Consider the following 25,085-nt stretch of genomic DNA (forward strand, 5'->3'; position numbering starts at 1 on the left):
TTTTGGCACCGGTTGCAATGTCGTCTCTGAATTTTGTTTTGGATTTTATTTGAACTGTTGCTTACCGGGGTGCTAGCCGGCTTGATATTAAAATGTTAATAATGTCTTTATCTTTTGATTTTAACTTTTTTAAATAACACTTTAACTTTAAGAGTAGCGTCGGGCACCACCGTCTTTTATGGATGTCACATCATTTTTATCGTTGGTCATCCTATCTCTCATATGGCGACTACAAAAATATAGTACCTATACGACGTGTTCAAACAGATCTAGCAATTGAAATTGAATTCACTGTATCGGTAGTCGTAATGTGAGAAAATTATCGCCCTCAATTGAATTTGAATAAGTCGCTGTACGGAATATAAATAGCTATTTCATTTCATTCATCCAGTACACGACCTTGTTACCGGTTATCAACTCACAGTAAATTTTACGACCTTATTGTACCTATGAAGACTAGGTAAATTCTGATAAGAAGATAGATAACATTCGCAAACCCGCAAGGCAATCCCCTCTACTACACCTAGCTACACTGACGCCAGTACGCCGCGCGCTCCGTCAACGAGAGGACGTATCGCGCGTCCCCTCAAATTAATACGACCACCGAACGGCCAAACAGGATGCTCTTCGTACGGAATAGTGATGAGAACAAACAATAGTGACATTCTTACTAAAAAGGACTGTTCAATTAGTGCCACCCACAACTTACTAATTGATGTGAATTTCCTGACCTTGAAAATCGACTAAAATGGATTAGTCTCATTTTTTTGTGTTTATAATTCGAACGACATTGATCGTGATAAGTGAAGTAATTGAAATAGAGATGGGATTCGTATAATCGATTAATTTATTCGGTAATAGTGCGGGAAGTGTAAATAGTTAACAATGTTGGCGGTCAAGAATTTTTTTATGCCTGAAAAGAGAGTGGACTCTCCCAGGTTTTCGAGGATGCCTGAGGCACTCATGAGGTCCATAAGGCGACGATCTTTGAGAGTGAAGAGGACGAAATCGTTGGTTCTAGTCAACGAAAAAAGGAAATCCGGTGAGTGGTAGTGTATGACTTCACTTTTTTATTTTTAATTACATTTGAGTTTTTTTTTTCTTGTAGTAATGAATCTAGTCTTCATTTATTTTATACCTCTGTGATAAACCTCTGTTTGTACAAGTGTAGTTTATTTTTTCTGTTGTTTTTACAAGTTTCTGAAACTTTATTATTTTTCATTATGCCTAAATAGTATTTGCTAGATTCTACTTTTAAAATTAAACTCAATTAAATAAAAAGGTACTATTACATTATATTTGTGAAAATTATACCTGTCGTTTTAATTGTTTGTTACGTTGCCAGGCGTTACTAGAAAAACCAGCTCATAGTACAGAAATTAAATTTCTTTCATAACGCTAATAATACATTTTGCACGGTAATTAAAAAATCACAACCCACCAATTATTTCACCAATAATAGTCCCAATAACTAAACATGTACCTACCATTTATGTTTTGCAATATTTTTTTACTTTTAATTCGTGTAATTGCAAAATAGATTTTAAGATAGAAAATGAGACATTTACCTCACTAAGAATCAGTAGCAACGTGATTAGAAAACAATTCAGATTGAATTATTCATTGCACGAACATATTTTGCAATAGTACGTAATTTTAATTCGTGCTACACAGATTATTCTTCCGTAAAATTACTGCTGTTGTTGCTAATAATGTAATGGGTTGTGACAACATTACGTGAATAACATAACAGTATTGGTATTGGTGTTATGTAACTTGGAACATGCAAATAATCTCAATAAGAAGTTTAAGTGAAGCCACATGTCCATTCATTGCAGATACGTGCATGACTCAAATGCTTGCAAAGTTCCTTGAAAGATATCCCATATTTTTGGCAAGATTAAAAAATATCTCAGAGTTATTCAACAATGCGAAATTGATTGATAATGGCAATACCCTAACCAGCTCAAGAATAAAACCCCAGACCAGCTAGGAACAGAGTTGAAAACGAAATACCCATAGACACAGACAGCCACGTCACAAAACAATTATAAACCAATTAGTGACGTCTTTGAAATATCCATTTGCAAACTCGTAACAAAATGAGTAAACAATTCCAACAATATAAAGAATTACATCTTTACTTTTATTACCAATTATATTTTTCTAAACAGCTTTCTTATTACTTGTGACCATTTCAAGACCATATCGTCATAGATCTACGTCATTGCACGTGTCATCATTAGGCATTGTTTCATGTTCTTCTATGTCATATTTTAAATGGTCACTGGCCATAAAATTGAGCGTACTTGTTGTAGATGCGATCATTGTCACTGGCCCATTTTGTTTGTCTACATACTAATGAAATTATTTGTAGGGCACTAGGATAATCGGGGTCATGTTCATAAATTTTTGAGTGTTCGAAGTCTATTTTGTGATTGCTGTTAAGTGATTGAGTTGTTGTCTTGTTGTTGTGGGCTTATCGTGACTTTGGTTCATCCTTCATCCATTAGCTGATGTGTATCTAGATTCAGGTTTCATTTTGGTTCTTTATATCTTTAGTATACTTACAATCTAATCACTATTCAGGGTTTGGCTAGAATCTGTATAGATTTTGTGTACAATTCTCATTTCAAGCACCGTTTTGCGAAGTCTCATTTATTTGCTACTGTATGTATGAAAAATGTCTGTTCGATTTTTATGATATTATCGAAAATATCTAGACATATAATAAGGATAGATAGCATTGTTCAATTATTGTAACAAAAACCAAAAGCAGTTTGGTCTACCAATTATTTTCATTTCTGTGCGGACTCACTACCCAAGTTCGCATTAACATTTAATTGAAATGCCTGATACAGATCTTCAGGTTCTTATTGCAATAGCTACTTGTACAAACATAACGTAACTTTACTTCTCAAGGTTTTACAATGTCTGTGTGCTGTACTTTTGATCTTTTAATGCGCAATTGACGTTTTTTTACCAACGACTATAAAATCAACCCATATGTTGTGCATTTATGGCCTTTTTTAGGCCACATGTGGTATTAGACCTTGTTATTTGGCTGGTTTTTGACATAATTCCCATAAAAACGTGTCATATAAAGCGTCCTTACTCAATAAAAGTCACTATATATTGTTATGAATTTTTATTTATTCCAATAGGTAATTAATAATAACTCCGAGATAAATTTCGATGTCGTATTTTTCTGTTAATTAATATAAACGATATTACTGTTAAACTTGTTACTAAATAGATGAATAAGATGAACATCATTAGGCTTCCCGATTATGTTCCCATCAAGATCGATTATTGGAGATCCTAGAAAAAAATAAATCGATTAAAATGCATCGTATCGGTGAATCGACTAATCAATATTGTAAGTGGTGGTGCAGATAGTGTAATAGCAGTACTTATTTCTAAACTGTTCTACATTTATCACATCGTTTAAAGTTGATTAACTTCGGATCGATCGAGTTGATAAAAATCTTTTCATGTAAAGTTGATTGTAGGACAGACGTGCAACGACCGCATGTCCGATGCAAATATGAACTGTTAAAACACTTTAATTCCCTTAGATTGAATTGAATTAATTTATATTATTAGCTTTGAATGTCTCTCATACCAATTTGGGTAATTTTTTGTCGGGCTCTGTTTTATTTATTCAAATAAGCAATTTGATAACTATAATGAAGTATTTTTATGACTGATCTTTCTGTATTACTTTAATTCTAAAAATAAATGTTATTCCATAGTTAGTCGTCACGATCTTGCCAAACAAATACTAATTTGTTAAGTCGATGACTAAGCACATAGTATAATTTGGTAATTTTATTTACTCAGATCTTCCAAATGGTATTTAAATACTGTAGTTATGATAACGTTGATGAATACTAAAAATAAGTACTCGAGCCACACGTTTTTACAATACTAATGTGTCTACAAAAAGTCTAGGTAGGTCTAGCGATATTACATCATGGGTGGTTACTGAATGGCTCATGGCACGTCAGTGTTGCACCTTTGTATAAATACAACAATGGCAATATATGTATATTAACAATACAATACACTGAATAAAATTCAAGACAAGCACTTGTATTTCAAATAAAACCATTATGAACTGCAATAAATTAATCTTAAATTAAACAATTAAGCGCACTAAAATAACTTCAAATTCTTCTTCGCCTATAACAATAAAATTTAAGCAAAATTAAAATAAAAACGTAATAAAAATAGTTAACGATTAAAAACTCGACTAAAACTTTTATTTCCGCTAACGGACAACACTAATTGCTATGAAATGCACCTGGCTAGCGCGTGCCACAATCTAAATGTCACACTTGACGTTACATAAACCAATTAAACTTGACCCCTTTTATAAACAACGACTTACCATTCAGTAACTCTTTTTATATCGGTTTTGTAATTAAAAGTTTTTCCAAGTAGAATTCTTGCGACGCATTTTAAAAATTATTGATTCGAAAATAATAATGGATTATACATGTCTTTAGTTTTTTTATTCATTGTCACTTTGACAACGGTGGTAACTGTCATAGATTCAAAACTGTGAAAGAACAAAAGAGGTTTGAATAAATTCTTGTTTTTATTCTTAGTGCAGTGTATGTCTCGTAAATTACGACTTTTTCTTTACAGAATTAATGCTAAGAATTTAGAAATTGGCAAAGCCCGTAATGACTGTATAACAAATGAGTTTGTAATTTTTAGGTCCGTAGCAACACATGGTTGTTATTTTTCTCACATTAAATACTTGCAGATGCGCCAAGTGAATCACATGTTTAGACTCGTGAACTTACGCGATGCAAATTATGCATGTAATACAATGTAAATTAATTTCAATACAAAAGAAATATAATAAGAAGCTTATGTGTGAGACAAATAACATTATACTCAATAATATTTTATAGCAACTAGAATCTGTCCGCTCTAGCGTATAATTTATTTTCGTGCGTATTTCCTCCGCAATATTATTATTATGTATAACGGACCTATAACTAAAAACATCAAAAACTTTTTTATTTAACCTTCCCATCCCAGACTGAGCCTTGGTCATGAAATATAAAAAAAAAAAATGTAAGTCCACGACCTCGTGAGAAACGCCCGCCAGAATGTTTCATTCTATATTTAAAATTCAAATAATTTGACATTTTACTCATCGCGTCATCGCGATACCATTTTTATTTTTTCTGTAGATAGATTTCTAATATGCACTAGTATTTTTGTTTAATTATTATATTTTAAGTATTAAAATGTCCTCTTTAAGCCAGAAAACATTGCATACTCACCACTTTACAATTTACTACGCCAAAGAAAGTTTGCCAAATATTATTTCTGGACCATTCGGACATGGCATCGTGCGGATTGCATTATTATTAAATGTGTATTGTAAATAACTACGTGAGATCAAAGAAAATAGTTTAAAGACGAAAATAGGTACATAGACGACAGTTACAACATGGATCGCATTTGTGAACTATAGTTGCACGAAGATTGCACAAAGAGCTTGATTCGTTAAGAATTTCTTGCAATAATTTTAAAAAGTATTCACATCATCAGCCTATAAGCAGCCACTGCTGACCAAAGGCTTCTTCTCACACAGAGAAGGTTTGAGCATTAATCATCACGCTTGCTAAATACGGGTTGGTTAAAAGTCTTATTATCTAAAGCATTAATAACAGTAGGACTCTGCTTTTATAAATATTTGTACACCATTTTCTCAGCCATTTGTCAGTTATCAAACGATCTGGTAATGATTCTAAATTGTCTACAGATAACAATTTATCACCGTCTAAAATGTTTGTTTTACTTTACATTAAGAACCATGCAAGCGAAATGGACTATGCATTTACTTCCAAGATTTCAAAAATATTGCTGACAATCACTTCTTCTCATTCTAATATTAGCTTGGTATAACTTTGTCTTCAATAATATTTACCATTTGACTCTCTTGGACCCAGTTCAAGTCTAAACACGCTTCTGTTACATTTGCCCTATTGAATTGATGGGTCAGTTTGATAAAACAAATTACCTGTATTGTTCCTCTTGGCAGTCTTCCAATTACATTCTGGTTATCTTACCAATTTTGGTGTATAAATGGAACAACTTTATCCAAAAGTCGTCATGTTAAAAAGTAATGTATTATCATTGCAACCGCTAATAAAGATTCTTCATTATTTGAGGTGATTCAGATCACCCTTTGTATGAACCACATGGCAACAAAACCTATGCAAGTATGGGTAAATACAGTTCAAACAAAACAAACCATTAGAAACTTAATTTAATAGGACCATTTCCCACATTACACTCTTACACCCATAAACTCAAACAACGTGACAGGTAAAAGCTTCTATCCAATATAAATGCAAATTCTATCTAATCCAGTGACCTAATATGGGGGGAATTGGGTCAGAACAGGGCATTGGATGCAGTCCAATTCCTTGCTCACTGGCGCACCCCTTTAGAGCCAACCTTGAATCCAAATTGACCTCTTTCACCTCATGTACTGTCTGCCTATTGGCTATTACACTAAACGGTTATGGCTGCCTTTAAAATAAAACCAAACGTTGTGGATAATTGTTCTAGAACTTTCCATAGAATTGCCTACAATTTTGCAAGCGATTGCTTCCTTGTCTAATAGTGTTTACAACGGCCGATAAGTGTTATTGGTGATGGTTTGATTTTCTGGTCTTTTTTATGGATCATTTGATTTTCCTATTGTTTCACTGGGATTCTCAGAATGTTTTTGCTATGGTTGAATTGATTTTTATAGCTAGCTTCTTTAATAAAAACGGCAAATATTATACTAGACACTTAAAATTTTGAATCTAGTCATCCCCTTAGTACACATGCACCCTGTCACCTGCATGTTTGTCTAGCCTTCACACATTAGCTGTCGGGATCGATACTCGGTCAGGGTTTAACATGGCAACTAGGACATCAGGTCAACCGGACTTTACACTAAGCTACTTAAATATTTCTCTAATATAACAAAGCTGTGGAATTCTAGACACCACTGAAATCACACACAGTCTACAACTTCACTGGACCTGAATGTGTCATATTTGCAAAGCATGCGTAGCAGACAATTCCGAAAACGCAGTTCAAAAAGTTCAGGTCCTTTAGAGTCCCTTATTTTTTCACCCTAACGACATCCGCACAGTAAAATTAGAAGTATCGAAATTTTGTATTCTACTCTACCATTACTTCAAAGCAAATAGAAATGTAATAATTACCTATTATCAAATGGTGAATTATACAACTTTTCTCTCTCTTTCAACTAACAACAAACGTATGAAAATAAAAACTTGACTATTAGAGAATGAAACACTATCGAAATTGCAAAAGTTCCGCGGGCCCGCCGTGCTCATAATAAATTCATTTAATGTCGGCTTACAGAGGGAACTGTTGCATCAACGCAAGTTATGAGAGATAGAGGAAGCGAATGGATACGAATCATGTTCCTTACATTTGTATTTGGTTATAAGAGGTCGCGATTTGAAATTTTAAGTGAAATATTTAGAAGAGATATTCCTATAACAGGTATTCCTATTCTATACTGCACAGTTGGCGCGGTGGCTAGGCAACTGGCTGCCGTGCAACGTGTCGCGGGTTCGATTCCCGCACGGAACAACTCTTTGTGTGATCCACAGATTATTGTTCCGGGTCTGGGTGTCATGTGTATGGATCTTGTATGTTTGTAAACGCACCCACGACACAGGAAAAAATCCTAATGTGGGGCAACGTTTTTAAAAAAAAATATTTCTGTTAATCGCAAGTAGAGCCGATGTCGACTATTCTGCCAATGTCGAAAATAAATTGGAATAGCAAGAGTGAACAGAATTACAATTCAAGGAAGTCACAGATATTCCATTTTCCGCCATTAAATACACGTGACATCTAAGGCAAATGTCACACTTTACGTCGATAACTAACTGAATGCTTATTGCTGATATTTCGATGTTGACCTTTGATACATTATCTAAAATGTCCAATCGGACACAAGAGCTAGCCAAATCACCGCTAATGAAGTTTCTAATCAATCGACACTGACGTCAATTTATAGTTACCTGCAAACTAGAGACTGGATTTTTTTATTTTGTCACCTATGAATAAATGATTTTTTGCGGAATATGGGAAGAGTAATAGCAGAAGGAATCACCTGATGCTATGCGATCAGCGCCGCACATGGACACCCGAAACACCAGAGGGGTAAAAGTGCGATGCCGGGCTTTTAAAAAAAAAGTATGCTCTTTTCTTGAAGCTTTTTAGGTCTTATTGGTTCAAAAATACCGCTGAGGAAAATTATATTTTTTTACTAAGAATTCCCCGCTACCGCTTATAACTTTGCTCTTTTCCTGCCAAGACGAATACGCCTAACAATTTATTGGGGTCAGCACGGGGACTTACGTTATTGAAAAGGTTCTGCAACATATTGCGGCGTGCGTCCGAATGGGCACGACACTCCCGGGATCAATATCCGGATCCAATATGCCTCAGTGAGGATCTAGGTAAAGAGGCAGAATTGTGACGGGTGCGAAGGTGTTTCTGTTTATTTTCATTTTCTTTGTTTACAGAATAGGTACAAGGATTTTGTCGGATTTGGAACAATGGATCTGACTTTTTCTTGCCTTTTGTTGGTACTCTTCTGATGAAACGTATTTTTAAAGAAATAAGTATGATAAGTTCAAGATAATATTAAGTTAAATCAAAGAAAAAACAAAAAATAATAAATAAATGTTTTGCAATAAAAACTGTGCGAGACAAAATAAATACAAAAACATGTTTGTAACATTCAACTTCTTGCATATTGTTTGCATAGAACTCCAAGTAAATAGAAAAACAAAACAACTTCGATGCAACTTAATCGCAGTGATGTAATCGATAAAATTTACTACAGCACTCATATCGAGTAGGTACACAAACTAGTGATGTGAATGACTCATGCTTGACATTGATTTTGACCTCCATTCTGTTGTCATTAGTAATCGCAGTGCAATGCACGATTCAATGTAGTAAGTCAAAGTGATATTTGGGTATAATAACGTTTTATGTACGGGCAGGACTAATTATAAAAGACTACTTTATAAAAGATGAAAACATAAAGTCCTTCATTTAATTACGTATGTAATTCTATTACAAGTAATCCGAAATAATCGAATCGATTTCAATGATTTTCTCATTGATTTCTAATTAAAAAAACAACAATATCAAATCTTGAGCAGTTACTTAAATTATACAATTAGTTACGAATTAAAATAGACACGCATTTTATCGATTTAAAAAATTATTAAATCGATTCGAAGGTAATTCGTTTTCAAGTAACCGTTACGGAATTGATTTTAACAAGAACTTCAAATCACTTTGTAAATCGAACGTTAACGGTTCACCAATAAGAACGTTTAAAAATAAAAACAATCTGAGCACGAACTTTGAAAAAAGAACTCATCCAACTTAACGGGAATAGCGCCGTTCCAATTTTGAAAACTTTAAAACCAAGAGACGAGAAAATGGGTCGCAGATAGTGCTGCACAACGATAATGGAAATATCGGGATTGAAACTTTCGTAGGGACGTGCCTTACATTTCGCTTTATTAGTTTGTTTTTTTATTGCATATGAGAACTGGCTTCTTCGAATACCAGATATTATGGAATGTTGTCTAATATTGTCTAATTCTTACCAAGGCAATTAATCTAGCTATCTATCACGTAGGGCAATCAAATATTAGTGAAACTTAGTTTGCGTGACGATTTTTATAACTTGAGCATTAGCTCATACGAAACACCAATTTTCACTAGATTCTAGACTCGATACTTGAACACGTATTACGTGTAATAACAAGTTAAAACATATAACTTACTTTACTATTCCATATTAAAAACTAAAGAACACGTACCACAATGCTAAAGAAACATAACAATGGACGTTATACTAAAAACTAAAATATTATTACAAGAATCCCGGGATTATCCTCAGCGGATTGCGCAGCACTAGTAGTGCAATCGGAAAAGGCATTTCGCGGAGCACAGAGGTCGAGACGCCATGACAGCCGACCCAGTTGCACGGTGCACCGTGGCCCGTCCCTTTTTACAACTACAATGGAAACTCGTTAAGTTTCAGCGAGTGCGAAATTGGTCGTAAGTCATAACTTTCTGTGAGACGTGTTTAGTCTTTAGACTTTTATTGTTGTGTTGGTTGAGCTTTATGCGACGTGAAATTGAAGAAAGTTTTCTACAATGAACGGTTTATCATGTGTAGTCTGAGAGTCTGTGATGAGGTTTCAACAATGGGACTGGTTGCCTCATTACGTTTTGAGGATGATTATTGTACCGGGTGTTTTAGTAATACGGAACTTACTCACTTGCAACTGTTCTTGTGATACGAATGACAATGGGAGTGGCTGATCATTTTTCAGGTCATACGTCCTTAATTATTAAAAATTTTCAGACCCGAATCGAACAACGTTGTGCGGGAATCAGCACGTTGCCCAGCCATCGCGCCAACCGTTCATCAACATACAGTATGTTCTAAAATGTTATTAAACTGTTTGATTTTCAAATTCCACCATAACTGCTGGAAATAGTTAGCATAACATGTGCTTTTCCTCAAAGACATAAATAAAGGTAATTATCCTTTTGAGGAAGAGTCAACAACATAGGAATTCAATGAACTGCAACCGTTCTATCACATGTTATTACGACAAAACTGCAACAGCATTGCACATTGACGCATTTTAGTGCATTCACGTTACGCAAGCCCCGTCGATATGAAAGCAAATAAACTCAGCGGATACTGAAAGTACGGGAAGTCAGGGGTGACGACATTAGTGTTGAACTGATAATATTGTATTACATGGAGCAGTAATGGATGGATCAAACTATTTTGTGTTTCGATGTGTCTAATTTTAATCAACTAAAATATCACGAAGTAAACAGAGATACAATTAGATTTATTTGGTAATGAGTGCAAATTGTGATGATGCGGCCTACGATGGAGCACGTCTGCCCATAAGCAATCTATTCACTCAGGCTTGAAGTTTTAGAAGATATTAATTTCTCATATACAAAACTCTAAAAGCAGCATGAATTTTAATAAACACAAGCAAAAATCTCGGTTTTTAAGCTTTGAAACTTCATAGCAGAAAATCTAACAAAATACGGCTTTCATAACCAGTCATAAACATTAATAAATCTTCTCCAAATTCCTTAAAAACAAATATAACCCAACCGCTAATCGTCTGCTCATTCAAAAATTTAATATAACCTCATTAGCTTCCCTGCTTTTATTAATCCCGGGATTTGAGTTCTTAATTTGAAATTATTGCTTGACAACCCTAGTTCAGATGCAACCGGCAATGAGGCGGAATATCGGGTGATATTAACATATACATAACTTTATGTATAGGTATGTATAGACAGAGATTACTGCCCTTATATACTGTCCCTTTTGTAACTGAATTTGTATATAATACAGCCATTGCAATGTACTTTAAGTAACTATGCATAAAAATAGTTTTAAGATTCATCCTGTACTTATAGAGCACTAGTGATGCCTGTCAACAAAAAAATATATATCGATAATAGTGAAAAACCGCATTTATAAAAGTGATTACTTTATGTCCTATTGAGAAATCTAAATGAGATAAAATGTGAAGTCTACTATTTAAAATATCTATACAGTAACAAATACTTTGATTTACTGGCACGTGCTTATACTACACAAATACGATAATAATACTATACTTAACAAAAACCAATACATTCTCTCGACATTATCTCACAAGTAAAGGCTAATTATACAGAAACCACACAACTCATTGACTGTCGAACAAGCTATAAAAATGTACGACGATCGTTAAAAAACTTCATAACACGTGCATAACAAGCGATAAAACAGTACAAAGCAGTTCGATTCCCATACATTGTCTGTTGAAATGGAAAAACTCGAATGGAAATCTGCACAATTGACACTGTTGTCTAGATCCGCGTACTACTTACATTTTCTGCTCTATCTTAATGGAGTGAGCAGAGTAACTAAGTCGATAATAACTATTGTATTTCTCCTAAATATCTGTATGCAATTCGCAGTGTAATTGAATTGTACAAACAATAGTGGAGTTTTAGAGCAAATGACAAAACTCAACCTAAAAATTGACCTTGCGAAAAGTGACCAGCTTCTATCAGATTGTTGGGTCAATAAAATATCAGAACATATTTATTCAATTTATCTTTTTTAAATTATACTATAATTTCGGAAATTTCGAAAATCTGAATTTAGAAAAAAATATTGATTTTATAAACAATCATAAATCTGAATATTGTATTCAAACATTTGGCACGTTTCCTCAACACAGCTCGTAAAAATCATACGATATTCAAAATAAAAATCATCCGAGATATTATTTTTGCATCCCAAAATAAAACCATTGCGGTATTATATGACTTCTGAAAAATATTTGTATTCGCATTACGCAATTTGTATATGTTATCATTTTCCTTGGCGCTCTACTATATTTAATGCCATCTGCACGTTTTTCTCCAAGTCAGAAAATAAACAAACACATTGTTAGGCAAACAATAACTCATCATAATTCAAACATTTATTTAAACTCACGTGTATTTTTATCTACGACGTAAACTAAGCTTTATATTCCTTTTACCGACTTAAATCATGTTTAACGTGATAAATAGCTCAAATTAATTAAATGCGTTTTTACATTTCCATGATCCGATTTTTATCTCGTCCAATTAACTGAATTCCAAATACGAATTTTGAACGTTTCGGTGCGCGGGCGCACGTGGCGGGCAGGAAACGGAAGCCATTGTTTAGCCGCGCCGCACGAGCTGAATCGTAAATCGCGCTTCGATTGCGTTATCGATATTTTATTTTTGGTAGCGCAACCCTATTTTTTGTAGTGTAATTTTTTGGTGGCAAACTGACTTTTTGTGTCAAGGTGTTTGTTGCTATGACACCTTGGAATATGAAATTGCAAAAGATTTTCTAAAGGTATTTTTTTAAAGGGTTTCATGTAGAAAGTTGCTGAAATAAAAACCTGATGATTGTACAATTTTTATGATCCGTGACTTCATCCATTCTTGTATCTCTAAACTGAATTGGCAATAAGTGGATGTATCATCGTATTAACAAAATGACGTCAAATCATGATTCGGGAATCATCAATGACGCAATCCAGTAGTGTCACTTTAAAGAGTTCTAATAAAGTAGGTTAATTTCATATCCAACACTAATATTAGAAACAGGAGGGATCGACGTTTTTCATAATGCTCCAGTGACTGGAAAATACTATTAAACTCATTTTCTATATCATTAGTAAGTTAGAAATAGATGACTTAAATTGCCTATCTTCATGTATAGTTCTGAATTAAAATATACACAAACATTGACTTGATTTCTTAAGTGTCTATTTCATCATCATCATCATTATCAGCCAAGACATCCACTGTTGAACAAAGGCCTCCCTCTTACTCCTTAGTATATACTTGGATGTAAATCAATAATTACATTAATTATTAAAACAAGATATGATTGTTATAGAGATTGACATGACTACATTTTTTCCTAAATTAATTTTCAAAAACAATAAATACAGATGCCACTTCAAAAATTACATCCACATTTAGACCTATCTTTAGTAGATGAAATGCAAATATGTAGTTCGTTCCCTCATCCAGGTGGAAGTCATAATAGCCTTTACCGACAGCTTCCTGTGTCACCAGTTCCCTGATATTAAAATTCACTCCGTATCTACCGGCAGCTTATGAAATGGACAGTTATTTTACTTCAAAGGATAAAATCGGAATCGATTAATACTATCCTAAGGTCGAAAATGCCTTGTATGAAAATATAAACTTTACTAAACTTTTCTATGTTAGCCTAGGATAGAAACACAAGGGATTTAATACTTTATGGGCATGAATAGTTTATAACTGTTATTTGCAACATTGTTGGTAAAACGCAGACGAATTAGTATTACTGTACATTAGCCAAGCCCCTGGATTACAGGGAATATGATATCATTTTCAAAGTAACTTATGTACGCAACACATTAGTCATAATTAGCATTTCGAACATAAACACAACGTTCACAGAAAGCGGAAAGAATATGAATAGTAAGGTCTTATTCACTTTCTCGTCTTGGTTCTTTCTATTCCCATGCCATTCATTCAACGTCATTTTCATCTGTCATAATTCCAAATCAATTAACGTCATAAAAGAATTATTTGCATCAAACACAAACAGATCTTTCACTTGTTAAACACAGGGTAAGCAAGGGTCCTTGTTTATAATAGTGGGCGTTACCATGGTAACCGCCGGTAAATTGTTTAATAATGATCGCGAAATTCACGTATCAGGAAACATGTAATTATGCTTTTAGATGTTTGAATAAAGTAAGGAGTGCTTTTAGAGAGGGTAACTTATATTCAAGAACTTAAACTATCGATAAAACATTATTATATTATTTTTATCGATAAGTAAGAACATCACTATCCAATACTAGATTTTAATCTGTTTGGATTGTTTTTTTTTTTGTATTTTATCTGCCCTTAAATCAAATATAACACAGAGAAGTAGCACGCGGAAACATAAAACAAATATTTACTGAACTTTATCTACTAACATAGTAGTGACACTACTCTTGTTACCTCATTTTATCTATCGATATAAGATAGTGTAGTTCAATACCCTACAACATTAATCAGTCGCTATTAAGTTTCGTCACAAAGAAACTCATAAATTAATTCTGTACATTTTATCTTATCGTAGACTAGTAGTAGTAGATATGAACTAATAATAGATCTATTGTCTGGTCGTGATATGCACGCGAATTGTAAAATATTATCGACTTATGTAATGTTATTATGACGATTATTAATTCTAAATTGTTTTAAAGTGTTTATAAACGTAAATACGAGCGTTAGTATAAATATTCTGTTACATATTGTTATTGTAATTTATAATATCAAATACCTACACTATTCGTATCACTAAAATAAGTAATTAAATAAAAATAATCAACACAGCACCCACAATTGCAAATTCTTTAAAAAAATTAAATAATAAATCGATATTATTGAAGAAATACGTCCCACCACTAGTCAAGATTAGGGTTTGGTTGCACACAAAGCTTCCTTAATCTATTCGCGAAGGGCTCAATGCCACATTATTTGGTGGGCAGATGTTCTTCAGGTAAACTGGGGCAGATGCTGGAAGAACAAAGCAAGGAGAAACGGACGACATTGAAGCTTTAATTTAATTATTTTGTAACCACTTGTGTTATGTTGCGTATTTTAGAGATTGCCTTTTATCTTGAAGATGCCTTTTACGAAGGTTCTTAATAAAATAGAGCGTGTCTGTCTTGTTTCAAAGAAGTTAAATGTCACGTAACGTTTTTTTTATAATGAATTTTCGTGCGTGTAGCGCTTTTGGACACTTGATCCCTGTGATTTAGGACAACGTTGTAAAAACAATATCATTGTTTAGTTTTACAGTGTCATTACACTTCTTTTATATGATTTCTTTTACGCAAAGCTATTCACCTCAAAGCGTTACGTTTTAGTAATAAAACAACTAGTATTTTTGCAATAGATGCGAATGTTACGAGTATCAATACTTACTTTATGTTACACAAACAACACTTCTACAAGAACAGACAAAAAATATTTCCTTCAAGGAAGCGAAGTTTTAAAGTGTATGTTGTAAAAAAATTGCCATCAAATCGTTATCCTATTATCCAACGACTTTCTCGCGACATCAGTTCATTTCACGCTTCGATGAGCATTACGCAAAACACGATACTCTTTTTTGCCCAACCCCTTTTTCTATCATTGAATACATCTTTTACAAAACGAGAACCATTCCGATGTACCGTAAGTGCTTTTTGTGAGAAAATAAAAACTGCTATATTGGGGCAACAGAATACGCGAATAAAGAAAAGTAATGCGATAAAAAACTACTTTTCAGCATTAGTAGGTTTCAGAAATGAAATAAAAAAAGGTTTTGTAATTGTTTCCTTTAACTCGCACGTGACACGAAGAAGGAAAATAGCCAATATTGAATATTGGTAAGAACGTTTAAAAAGAATTCTAGCAATACCTGAATATTGATTGACGTATACTTAATACGTGGATTTTTTATCAGATTATACGTAATGAGTATCAGTATCGGCACTTTACTACAGAATGTTTGTCGCCATCGATGATCTTATTTCATAACTCCATAGGTACTGTATGTTCTACGTGATATAAAATTATAATGCCAACGAAAAAAATGCTATAAAAATTTTATAGCTCGAAAATCATTTAACAATCTCTTATAAAACCGTAAAACGCCCACCCCTATTACACCGAGTATTTACGAAAGAAAAATACTGTTTTATATTATCGAACAGCCCACGCTAGACTGAAACTCACATGTTGCTTGACAGTGTAGCCATATCAATAAATCTAGTCTAGGCCCAGGGAGCGGCACGTTAGTCACTGTTATAAATATCATACTCGTATGATAATAATGTGTTTATTACATAATAAATCATCTGTACTACTTATTGAGCGGTTTGCGTCTACTGATTGTGTATTAATAATTATTCGAATGGCGCCATTATTTTGATAACACACTAAAATAATGTATCGATATGCAAGCGTTGTAATTTATCGATAATTTCCAATCACTAAAAGTTTTAACCAAATTTTTTAATAAAAAAATTACTTTGTTTATAAATATTCTCAATTATTGTGGCAGACATTTTTTATCCGTTTTAAAGTCTTTATTTGCCTTTTAAAAGTTAACTTGAAACCGTTTGCAATATTATCGGATGCATTTGCGTCAATTAATCAGCGTTGAAGCGACATGTGGCGCCGGATGATTCAAGGGTTGCGATCGGTACAAGTATAGAAATATTGATGATATTTCAATATATGGTAGTAACCATAGTGATTCATTTATTGGCCATCTGCCTTATAAGTCTTTATAAAAAGTCAAAAGTCAAAACCTCTTTGTAATGTGTCATGTATGACCCATAGCAATGACCATATGCCATGACCCTACGAATATGGTAATTGCCCATTGCTAACGGTAGACAAGTAGGTAAAAGTAGTAAAATGGTAAATTGTATATAAAATACTACATACAATTATGAAATCCACTGACCAAAATGGCAAAGACAAACGCTTTCATCTTGCTTAGAAACAATGAAAACTATCCTCGAAGCGGCATTTGTAGGCCGCCTACCGTCATTTGTAAGTTGCATGCATTCGTCAATTGACGCGTTCTGGACAGTAGGTCTAAAGCAAATACTTTACTAGTCAAGTAAGAATTGTCAGCCATCTTTAGACTGGCCATACTTCATACAATTTTATGAAGTCCACTATTTCTTAATAACAGAACATAACCCAACATGGCGCTGTCACCATTCCTTTTAAAGCAAACATCTCACAACGATTTAACGCAAAATTGTGCTCATTAGTCCATATAACTAGCTATTTTTAGCACTTAATGCATTTCTAAATAATATATCTTATTCGTGAGACGTAAGGTTTTATTTCGTGTGATTTGATAGTGGTAGTGCGTAAGGACTTGTGATTTAGGGTTGTCGATGAAGCTGGGTTTATAAAAAGTGATTAATCATACTGATATATGATTGATTCACATATTGTGATATGTTTTCCCCTAGTGTGTGTTATGTCTTAGCCCCAAATCTATGTATAATGAAGAAACCTAACCCTAATCGTATACCATACAGAGCTGAAGAGTTCGTTTGTTTGAACGCGCTAATCTCCGAAACTACTAGTCCGATTTAAATAATTATTTTTGTGTTGAATAGTCCATTTATCGAGGAAGGTTATAAGCTATAAAACATCACGCTACAATCAAAAGGAGCCGAGCAGACCAGGTAAAACCGCACAGAAGTAACTAGTTTAAAATATGGAAACAATACCTACATAAAACTGTAATTCAAATAAAACTCGTAATAAACTTCATACAAGTTACTGGGTAACCATTAAAATATTGCAGTAAACCTCTTTTTCTACACTTAACTACAGTTTTAACATGCCAACGCAGCCATGGAGTGTAGGTACACCATATTTTACCTGGTAATTTTTATAACATTAGTCACGACACATTCTACATTCGTTAGGCACTAAATAGAAATTAACATGAAATGGTAAAAACCTGCCGTGTCAAGGATAACTGGTCACTTTTTAATTTTTTAAACCCATAAAAATATTATTAAGTAAATTATACTAACAGGTTTAAAGTACTCTATGCCTTATTTTAAACAATTAAAATGGCTTAATAAAGCGTCATTATAAGAAATGACTATAATATTATTATGTTTACTACAAAACTAAAATTCTACTTGGAAAATTAAATTCTTAGAATGAAACAAAAATTGAGCTGCTATACTTGTTGCTATTCGTGTTGGCGCTTTTATTCGAAAAAGTAATTGATTATTTCTTATCTGTCATCAGGTTTAGCTATTTTTTCAATTAAAGGTGTATAGAAAATGACGTGTAGCACGAAATAGTGGTAGTTTTAGTACAAAGAGTCAAGGTCAAAGAGTTCAAATTTATAGTGAACTATAATTATTTCTTAGCAGTCTGTCGACTTATGGTATAAAATATTTAGTATTACATTGTTTCGTATAAGAATAACAAACAGCACCACGTCCAATCTCTAACAATACTTTTTAATTTTGAATTGGCGTACAAGACTATTTGCGTTCGAAGCGCCATCTACTAAGAGCAAAAATAATAACACTAATCAACAATATGGCTAGTAAGTAGGAAAAATCAGCAATATAGTTATGAAAATGTGTTTTATCTTATGAAAATGTGTCTATTAATATTTTTACTTTTTCAAGTAGCAACCCTGTCTTCACATGTTAGTCAACACTAATGTTATTATAGCAACTTAATTTAAGATGCAAACGCTCGGCGCCGGCGGCGCAACCGACGCGTGACGTCACAGTAATTACAGGATCAGCAGAGGCGTTAGTTATGCTGTACTTATGGGAAATTGTGTGGGCTTTGCACTAGTTACGATGTGGTATGTAGTTTGATTTTAAATGAATGTTTTAATTATGTAAATAATGATTGAACGTCCACATTTATTAACACTTAATAGTGATACGATCGCCAAACAGTTTAAGCTCTAAGAAGTGATGAAACAAAATGTCAAGTAACAAACCATTAATACAATTTCATACCTTCTAAATAATTGTTAGGACCACTACTTGACCAAGACCATAATATAGGCCCATCCAACCATTTTGTGACTCTACTCCACATCCATCAATAAAACCGAATGATTTATTGACAGAATGCCACAATATTATCATCAAACCACATCATATTGAAATCAATGTCCAATCAAAAAGCGATCAACGAATTCTTAACACAATTGAATGACATACATACAAAACACAATTCATTATTATACAGGGTTTAAGCGGAACGCTCCCGAAAAACGCCACAAATTGTTTATGTTTTTATAATTTCCTATTAATCGTTTTTGTGTTTGTATTATTCATGCTATATTAACATTCAGCATTAGATTACAACTATTATTACTTAAAATAAACATTGAATTCTTTGGTTTTTTTAAATAATACACGTTTTTTACCATCACCTGTTTGCGTCGTTTGGGAGCGTTCCGTTTACACCCTGTATAGTGTCCCTCGCGTCCTCGGGGAGACACTGTTAATATAAACCTACGTTTCATTAGTTATCCTTTTAGTCCCATGTAATACTGGTTGAACCTATTGCCATGCATTGGGCACAATTCTAAGCATAAGAATTTTATTTTTCGAAAAATCCAAAATGACTAATTATTCCCATTCCGTTTTGAGATCCCTGGCTCGACACCACCACTACCACTAGCGTGTACTCGAGCCAGTGACATACAGACATACAGACAGCCATTATACTCATTTATCTGCTCAGTGACATTGAAATATAAATGTTCTGGTAAACAAGGTTGCCTCAGTCACGCACCATTGTGCTGGTAAAGGTTGAAAAATCTATTGTTTTATGTACTTTATAAAGAATTAAGGTTATGTTGGGGAAATAAGATAATAGAATAGCTTGTTGCTGCTGATTGGCTTGGTCTAGTAACATCATTAACACTGCGATTGATGATCATGATATTGTTCATTAATTCTTCATGGGAGAAGAGGCCAACAGCGAGCATTTATGTACTGATAATGATTATAATATCGGATTTAAGATGCATAGAACAGAGAAGTATGACAAAAAAGGGAAAGATGAGAGACCTTCGTCTAAATGATAATATTAAAGACGATGGTGATGTGGCTAGCAGAAAAAATCATGAGATTTAAATTAGAAAGCAAGTCTGTGTTTCAATTGAAGTATCATACCAAAATATAACAAACTTGAGCTAACAAAATTATAACAATGACCATTTCTCCAACTTAAATAATCACGTAGGCAGAGAATAGAAAACTGAGAACTCAACAGTACGAACATAATAGTTAATTAATATCACAAAACAGAGAACTTCGCTTTAGAAATTACAAACACTTTGGAATTATAAAATAATATTATCATTCAACATTCCAGAAGTACCACAGTCCCTCGATCTTTGTTAGTTAACTCCCACGGAACTAATGTTTATATAGAAACCTATTGTACTTCAGAATACGTACATACTACGTAGTACATGGACAGAGTTAATACAATATTATTAATGCGAAAGTAAGCCCGTTTCACTGTTTGTCTTATACGTTTTCCTAACCTAAGGGTGATTTTCCAGAGATGTGCTATGTAGCTATGCTACGAAGATGTAATAGCTAGGCTGTGAAACTATATGATACTAAGCTATGTAGCTGTGTGAGGAAGATGTGCAGCTCGAGTATGCGACGTATCGATAGTAGGGAAGCCATCCATACAATCCGCCATGTCACCTTGATAAAGGACGTTCAAAATAATGAAAGCAGATTTTTATATTTATGGCATTAACATTTTTATCGGTCGACGTTAGGCCTCTATCTCGACTGGTGATGGAGCACGTCTGCACATAAGCAACCTCTTCACTCGGGCCTTGACATGCCACTATTAATGCTACCTGTAAAAGTTTTCTAAACCGACAGTTATTCAAAACAGTACCGCACAAAACCAGCCCAGTTAGCAGTTTTAATACTGTTACTGTATTTATTTCTGCATGACTTACTCTCCACAAACGTGTAAACAATTTAGAAATCCTAATTCCACAAATGAAATCATAATCCACAATACACAACCCTTTACGATAAATTCTGATTGTGGTCAGTCCACCCACGACTCCCTCAAGTTGTATACTATTTGAGTTCATTGTTTCCGCTTGACTTCTGTCCCGACCTTTGCCGTCGTAGCCAGGGTCTGTCAGGTAGAACTTGAACCTTAGCCTTTACACAAGAGTAGGAATTAAAATTATTAATGTCCCTTTTGAACGTAATTTTCAAGTCAATGTTTAAACAGGCTATGGCTCTCATACATTTGAAGTTTTGGGAGTTGTTGAATTAATTTTGGAAATTTTAGTGGGATGTTGGTGTAATGTTAAAATTTGATGACGTTGTAGATTAGATAAATGTTACATGCTAGGCTTCATAAGAATGAGAAGGTACTCGTATGTATACGGCCTGAATGATAAATACCAGAGTCTAAGATATTTGAAGATAGTCTAAGATTAGACTAAGTCAAAAAAGATAAATAGTAAAAAGGGATAAGAGCAAGAATAATCAATGACAAAACCTGATGATTATAACAATAGAACTAGTCCAGGCATCTTTCAAAAACGACTGTAAGATAAAATAAATACATTCTAATCTTAATACTTTTGATACAGTAGGCGGCCCCAAGCGTGCTCTAAAGTCTAAAGAATACTCAAATAATGAGCACAGCGTGCGTCCACTCAAAGAAAAAATAATACAACGAATTAGTAGTAAATTCTACTTGAATAGACAGATGGCCTCTCTATTCATGTCGCTGTTCCTTAGCAAACACAAGGTAATGCGCGATTTATAACTATGAGCACAATAGACGATACAAATGACGTTTTGCATTTGAAAAATGTGAGGCCACTCGATTCTATATCTTAATTGTGTAACTTTAAGGACGCGTGTGTGTTTTTGAATTGTGTCCATAAGTTGGTCTTGATACAGTTTTCGGACGTCTCAACAGATTTTTTATGTAAATCCGTCGGAAATGGGTCTGATATATTTGACGTGGTGGAACGTCTTCTTTTGATTTCGGAAGGAGAATTATTTTCAATTTGTGTCCGATTCCATGGTTCTGGTTAGTTGAAAGAAATTACTATCAGCTGCTAAACATCTGAGGTCAAACTTCAAATTTTAGAAAAAAAAGAAACAATGCTTTCAATGCACCTCACCTTTGTGGATACTATGCATTGCAAGTCTATTGCAACATTTCTTAGTTACATTACAAAGTTATGTAGTACAATTGACAGAAGCTGATTAGATGTAAGTTTATTATGACTTAAATCCAATATATTATTTACTCTACACAAAATGTTCACTCGGATCAGAGTCCAAGGCACATTTTCGGTGCCTATCGTTAAGCCAACAGGATCGTCTGATTGATTAAATTCGATTATTCTTAATACAAACCACTATTGAATCGCACAACAGAATCCACCTAAAACCCATTAACACCACCATTCCAATCCCATTCAAACACTATTGAAGTAGGCACATGCCGTTTCCATGGCAACTGCCCCATCTAGCCTGGTAATCCGATCCTCTTGCTAAAAGCTTCGTAGTGTCCTCTATAAAAGTATAGAAACTGAATACTAGGGACAAACATTACTATGGAAGTATTGGAGTTATCACGTTACTTGATCAGATATTCTTATGGGTTGCGTTCTGTATTATGGCTGTAGTATTATATTGTACATGGTGATTTTATCAGGTGTTGTGTCAGTTATCTTATGGTGGCCTTTTGTAATCCTTGTTTGATTTGACTTAATAGTGGATTATGTTTGTTTCTTATTAGTTGTTACTGAAATCTTGTCCACTGAAAAGGCATGTTTGTGTAATTAAGAAAAATAATCACTGGATTTCACAGTTATCTGCAACATTCGCACTAACAAATCTGTATAAAATAGGCAACCTCTTCAATAGCGACAACAATATCATCAAGCCATCACAACTCATTTCTCACTGGCCAACAAGTCTTAAAATAAGACAAACTTACTAAACATATTCGTCTGCCAATCACAACAGTTCTCCCATCCAATGATTTACCGACGGAAGGAAGCCGTGCGGATGGCCCGGCTCGGGTCCCTCCCCTTTGCACGGAACACTGGCCCCACGACAGACAGTGGTGACTGGAAACTAAAGGCGTAAAGGATATTTGATACTCAACAAACAAATTGCATTTTAGATTAGCTGTTGGGTGAAAGAGTAAACCGTTGGAGTTGTTTAGTTAAAATGAAAAATATGATGTAAAAGGGCGTTATGATGACGCACTTTTTTTTTTAAATAAGGATTCATCAGGAAGATAGCGCGGTTTCTTCTTAAACTATATTAAGACTTTTCTAATGAATCAAATTAGGGTTGAATAAAACTTCCATGAAATATTGTATTCCATGTAAAAAATATTCAATTATATGAGTTTGATACGAATGTATAACTTAACGTTGCCCTAGGCCCCAAAAAAACTATCAAAATTTTGGATTTCTATAACATATTACCGCTGTAAGTGCCAAAAATATTTCTGCTTGTTTGAGAGAGTATTGAGACCTCAGAAACAGCTTGCTCAATGATACTCAACTATAGAAAAAAGTCCACGTCATTTCCAGTTAACTTTGACTTGCTGTTTTTAACGTAGGAGTGTCATACACAGTGGGTGAGCCGTGAGTTCAAGGTCACGCAATCAGCGCCTCGTGAGCCGCTCTAATTAACAACAGATTTGGGTAAGGTCAATTAGTTAATTTTAATGTCTGCTACCTTCAATGGATACTGAGAATTCTGTTGGATTTAGAGCTAACTGGATAATGTGGTTGTTAATGATAGTCACGGCTGTATGAAAGACAATTGTGGTACCTATAGCTAATGGTTAGCTTTCAAATTTAAAGTCATTAATTAGTAAATATATTCTTAGAAGTCTCTTTATTTTAAGAAATCCATATCTGGGAACTAAAGTTTAACTTGAATTTTATCTTTACCAAATTTTGATTTCATTGAAATGGATTTTGTCATATACCAAACCTATCTAATATCGTTGTACAATTGTCACCTAACCCAGAAAAGAGACAAATGAGACGAAATGAATTTAGCAAAATTGAGAGCACCCCTAACCGAACCTTTAGGTAATATACCTTACCTTTCCTTTCCTAACCACTTCCATCGCTAACCCCAATTGGACTAAGTAGAAAATATCATGAAACCTAAAGCAATCATATTTTCAAAGACTCTTTGAGAGTTTTACTCTTCTCATATGCTGCAGGTGGATATCGAAGGTGGAATTGCATTAACTTTGTGACCTGGGTTAACATAATCTTGTTAAGGTTGGTCTATCAGTATTGGAGATTTGAAGGCACTTCCAATATTGAATTCCACTTTATTACTTCCACCACGGTTATCAGATTAGTTATTGGAATTTCTAATCTAGGTCAATGGTTGTAAGGTTGTTTTATGCTTGTTCTGATGTTCCAATTTTATCATTTTGTTTGATTTGTTTTTTGAGTGTATTTTCCTTTGCTTTCTTCTTATTAATTGACTTGTGATATCATAGAGCTACAGTGTGTTTACTTAAAACTGTGTCTTTTCGAACTATTATATTTTGTTTCTTACTATTGTAGGTACAAAAATAATCCTTAATAGCGAAACCAGAAAAATTACATAAAATAGCACGGGAACGTATTTATTTAAGAGATAAGTACTTTAATGGAAAGTAATAAGGATTAATTTGGAAATGTTTATATGAAAATGGAAACAGCAGACAATCTTTACACTTAATTAGTTTTACGGTCACTGGTAATATTATGTACTTTGTATTCCAAATTATAATTTAAATTCCTTTTAAAATCTGGT

General features: G+C 33.8%; 1 protein-coding gene across 4 annotated transcripts in view; it reads left to right on the plus strand.

Annotated features, from left to right (window-relative positions):
* LOC118268514 (centaurin-gamma-1A) overlaps positions 1–25,085 on the plus strand; it is a 233,406-nt gene that overhangs the window by 165,123 nt on the left and 43,198 nt on the right. The window contains exon 1 of one of the 4 annotated variants that reach the window (XM_050706390.1): positions 521–1,042. The exons of 2 other annotated variants lie outside the window; for them this stretch is intronic. In XM_050706390.1, the coding sequence (XP_050562347.1) occupies positions 886–1,042 (157 nt within the window). In that variant the 5' untranslated portion in view covers positions 521–885. Of the gene's footprint in view, positions 1–520; positions 1,043–25,085 lie in introns of those variants that run through there. One more of the 4 variants, XM_050706392.1, reaches the window with a different exon arrangement.

Source organism: Spodoptera frugiperda, chromosome 29, assembly GCF_023101765.2.
Source record: "Spodoptera frugiperda isolate SF20-4 chromosome 29, AGI-APGP_CSIRO_Sfru_2.0, whole genome shotgun sequence".
NCBI lineage: Eukaryota > Metazoa > Arthropoda > Insecta > Lepidoptera > Noctuidae > Spodoptera > Spodoptera frugiperda.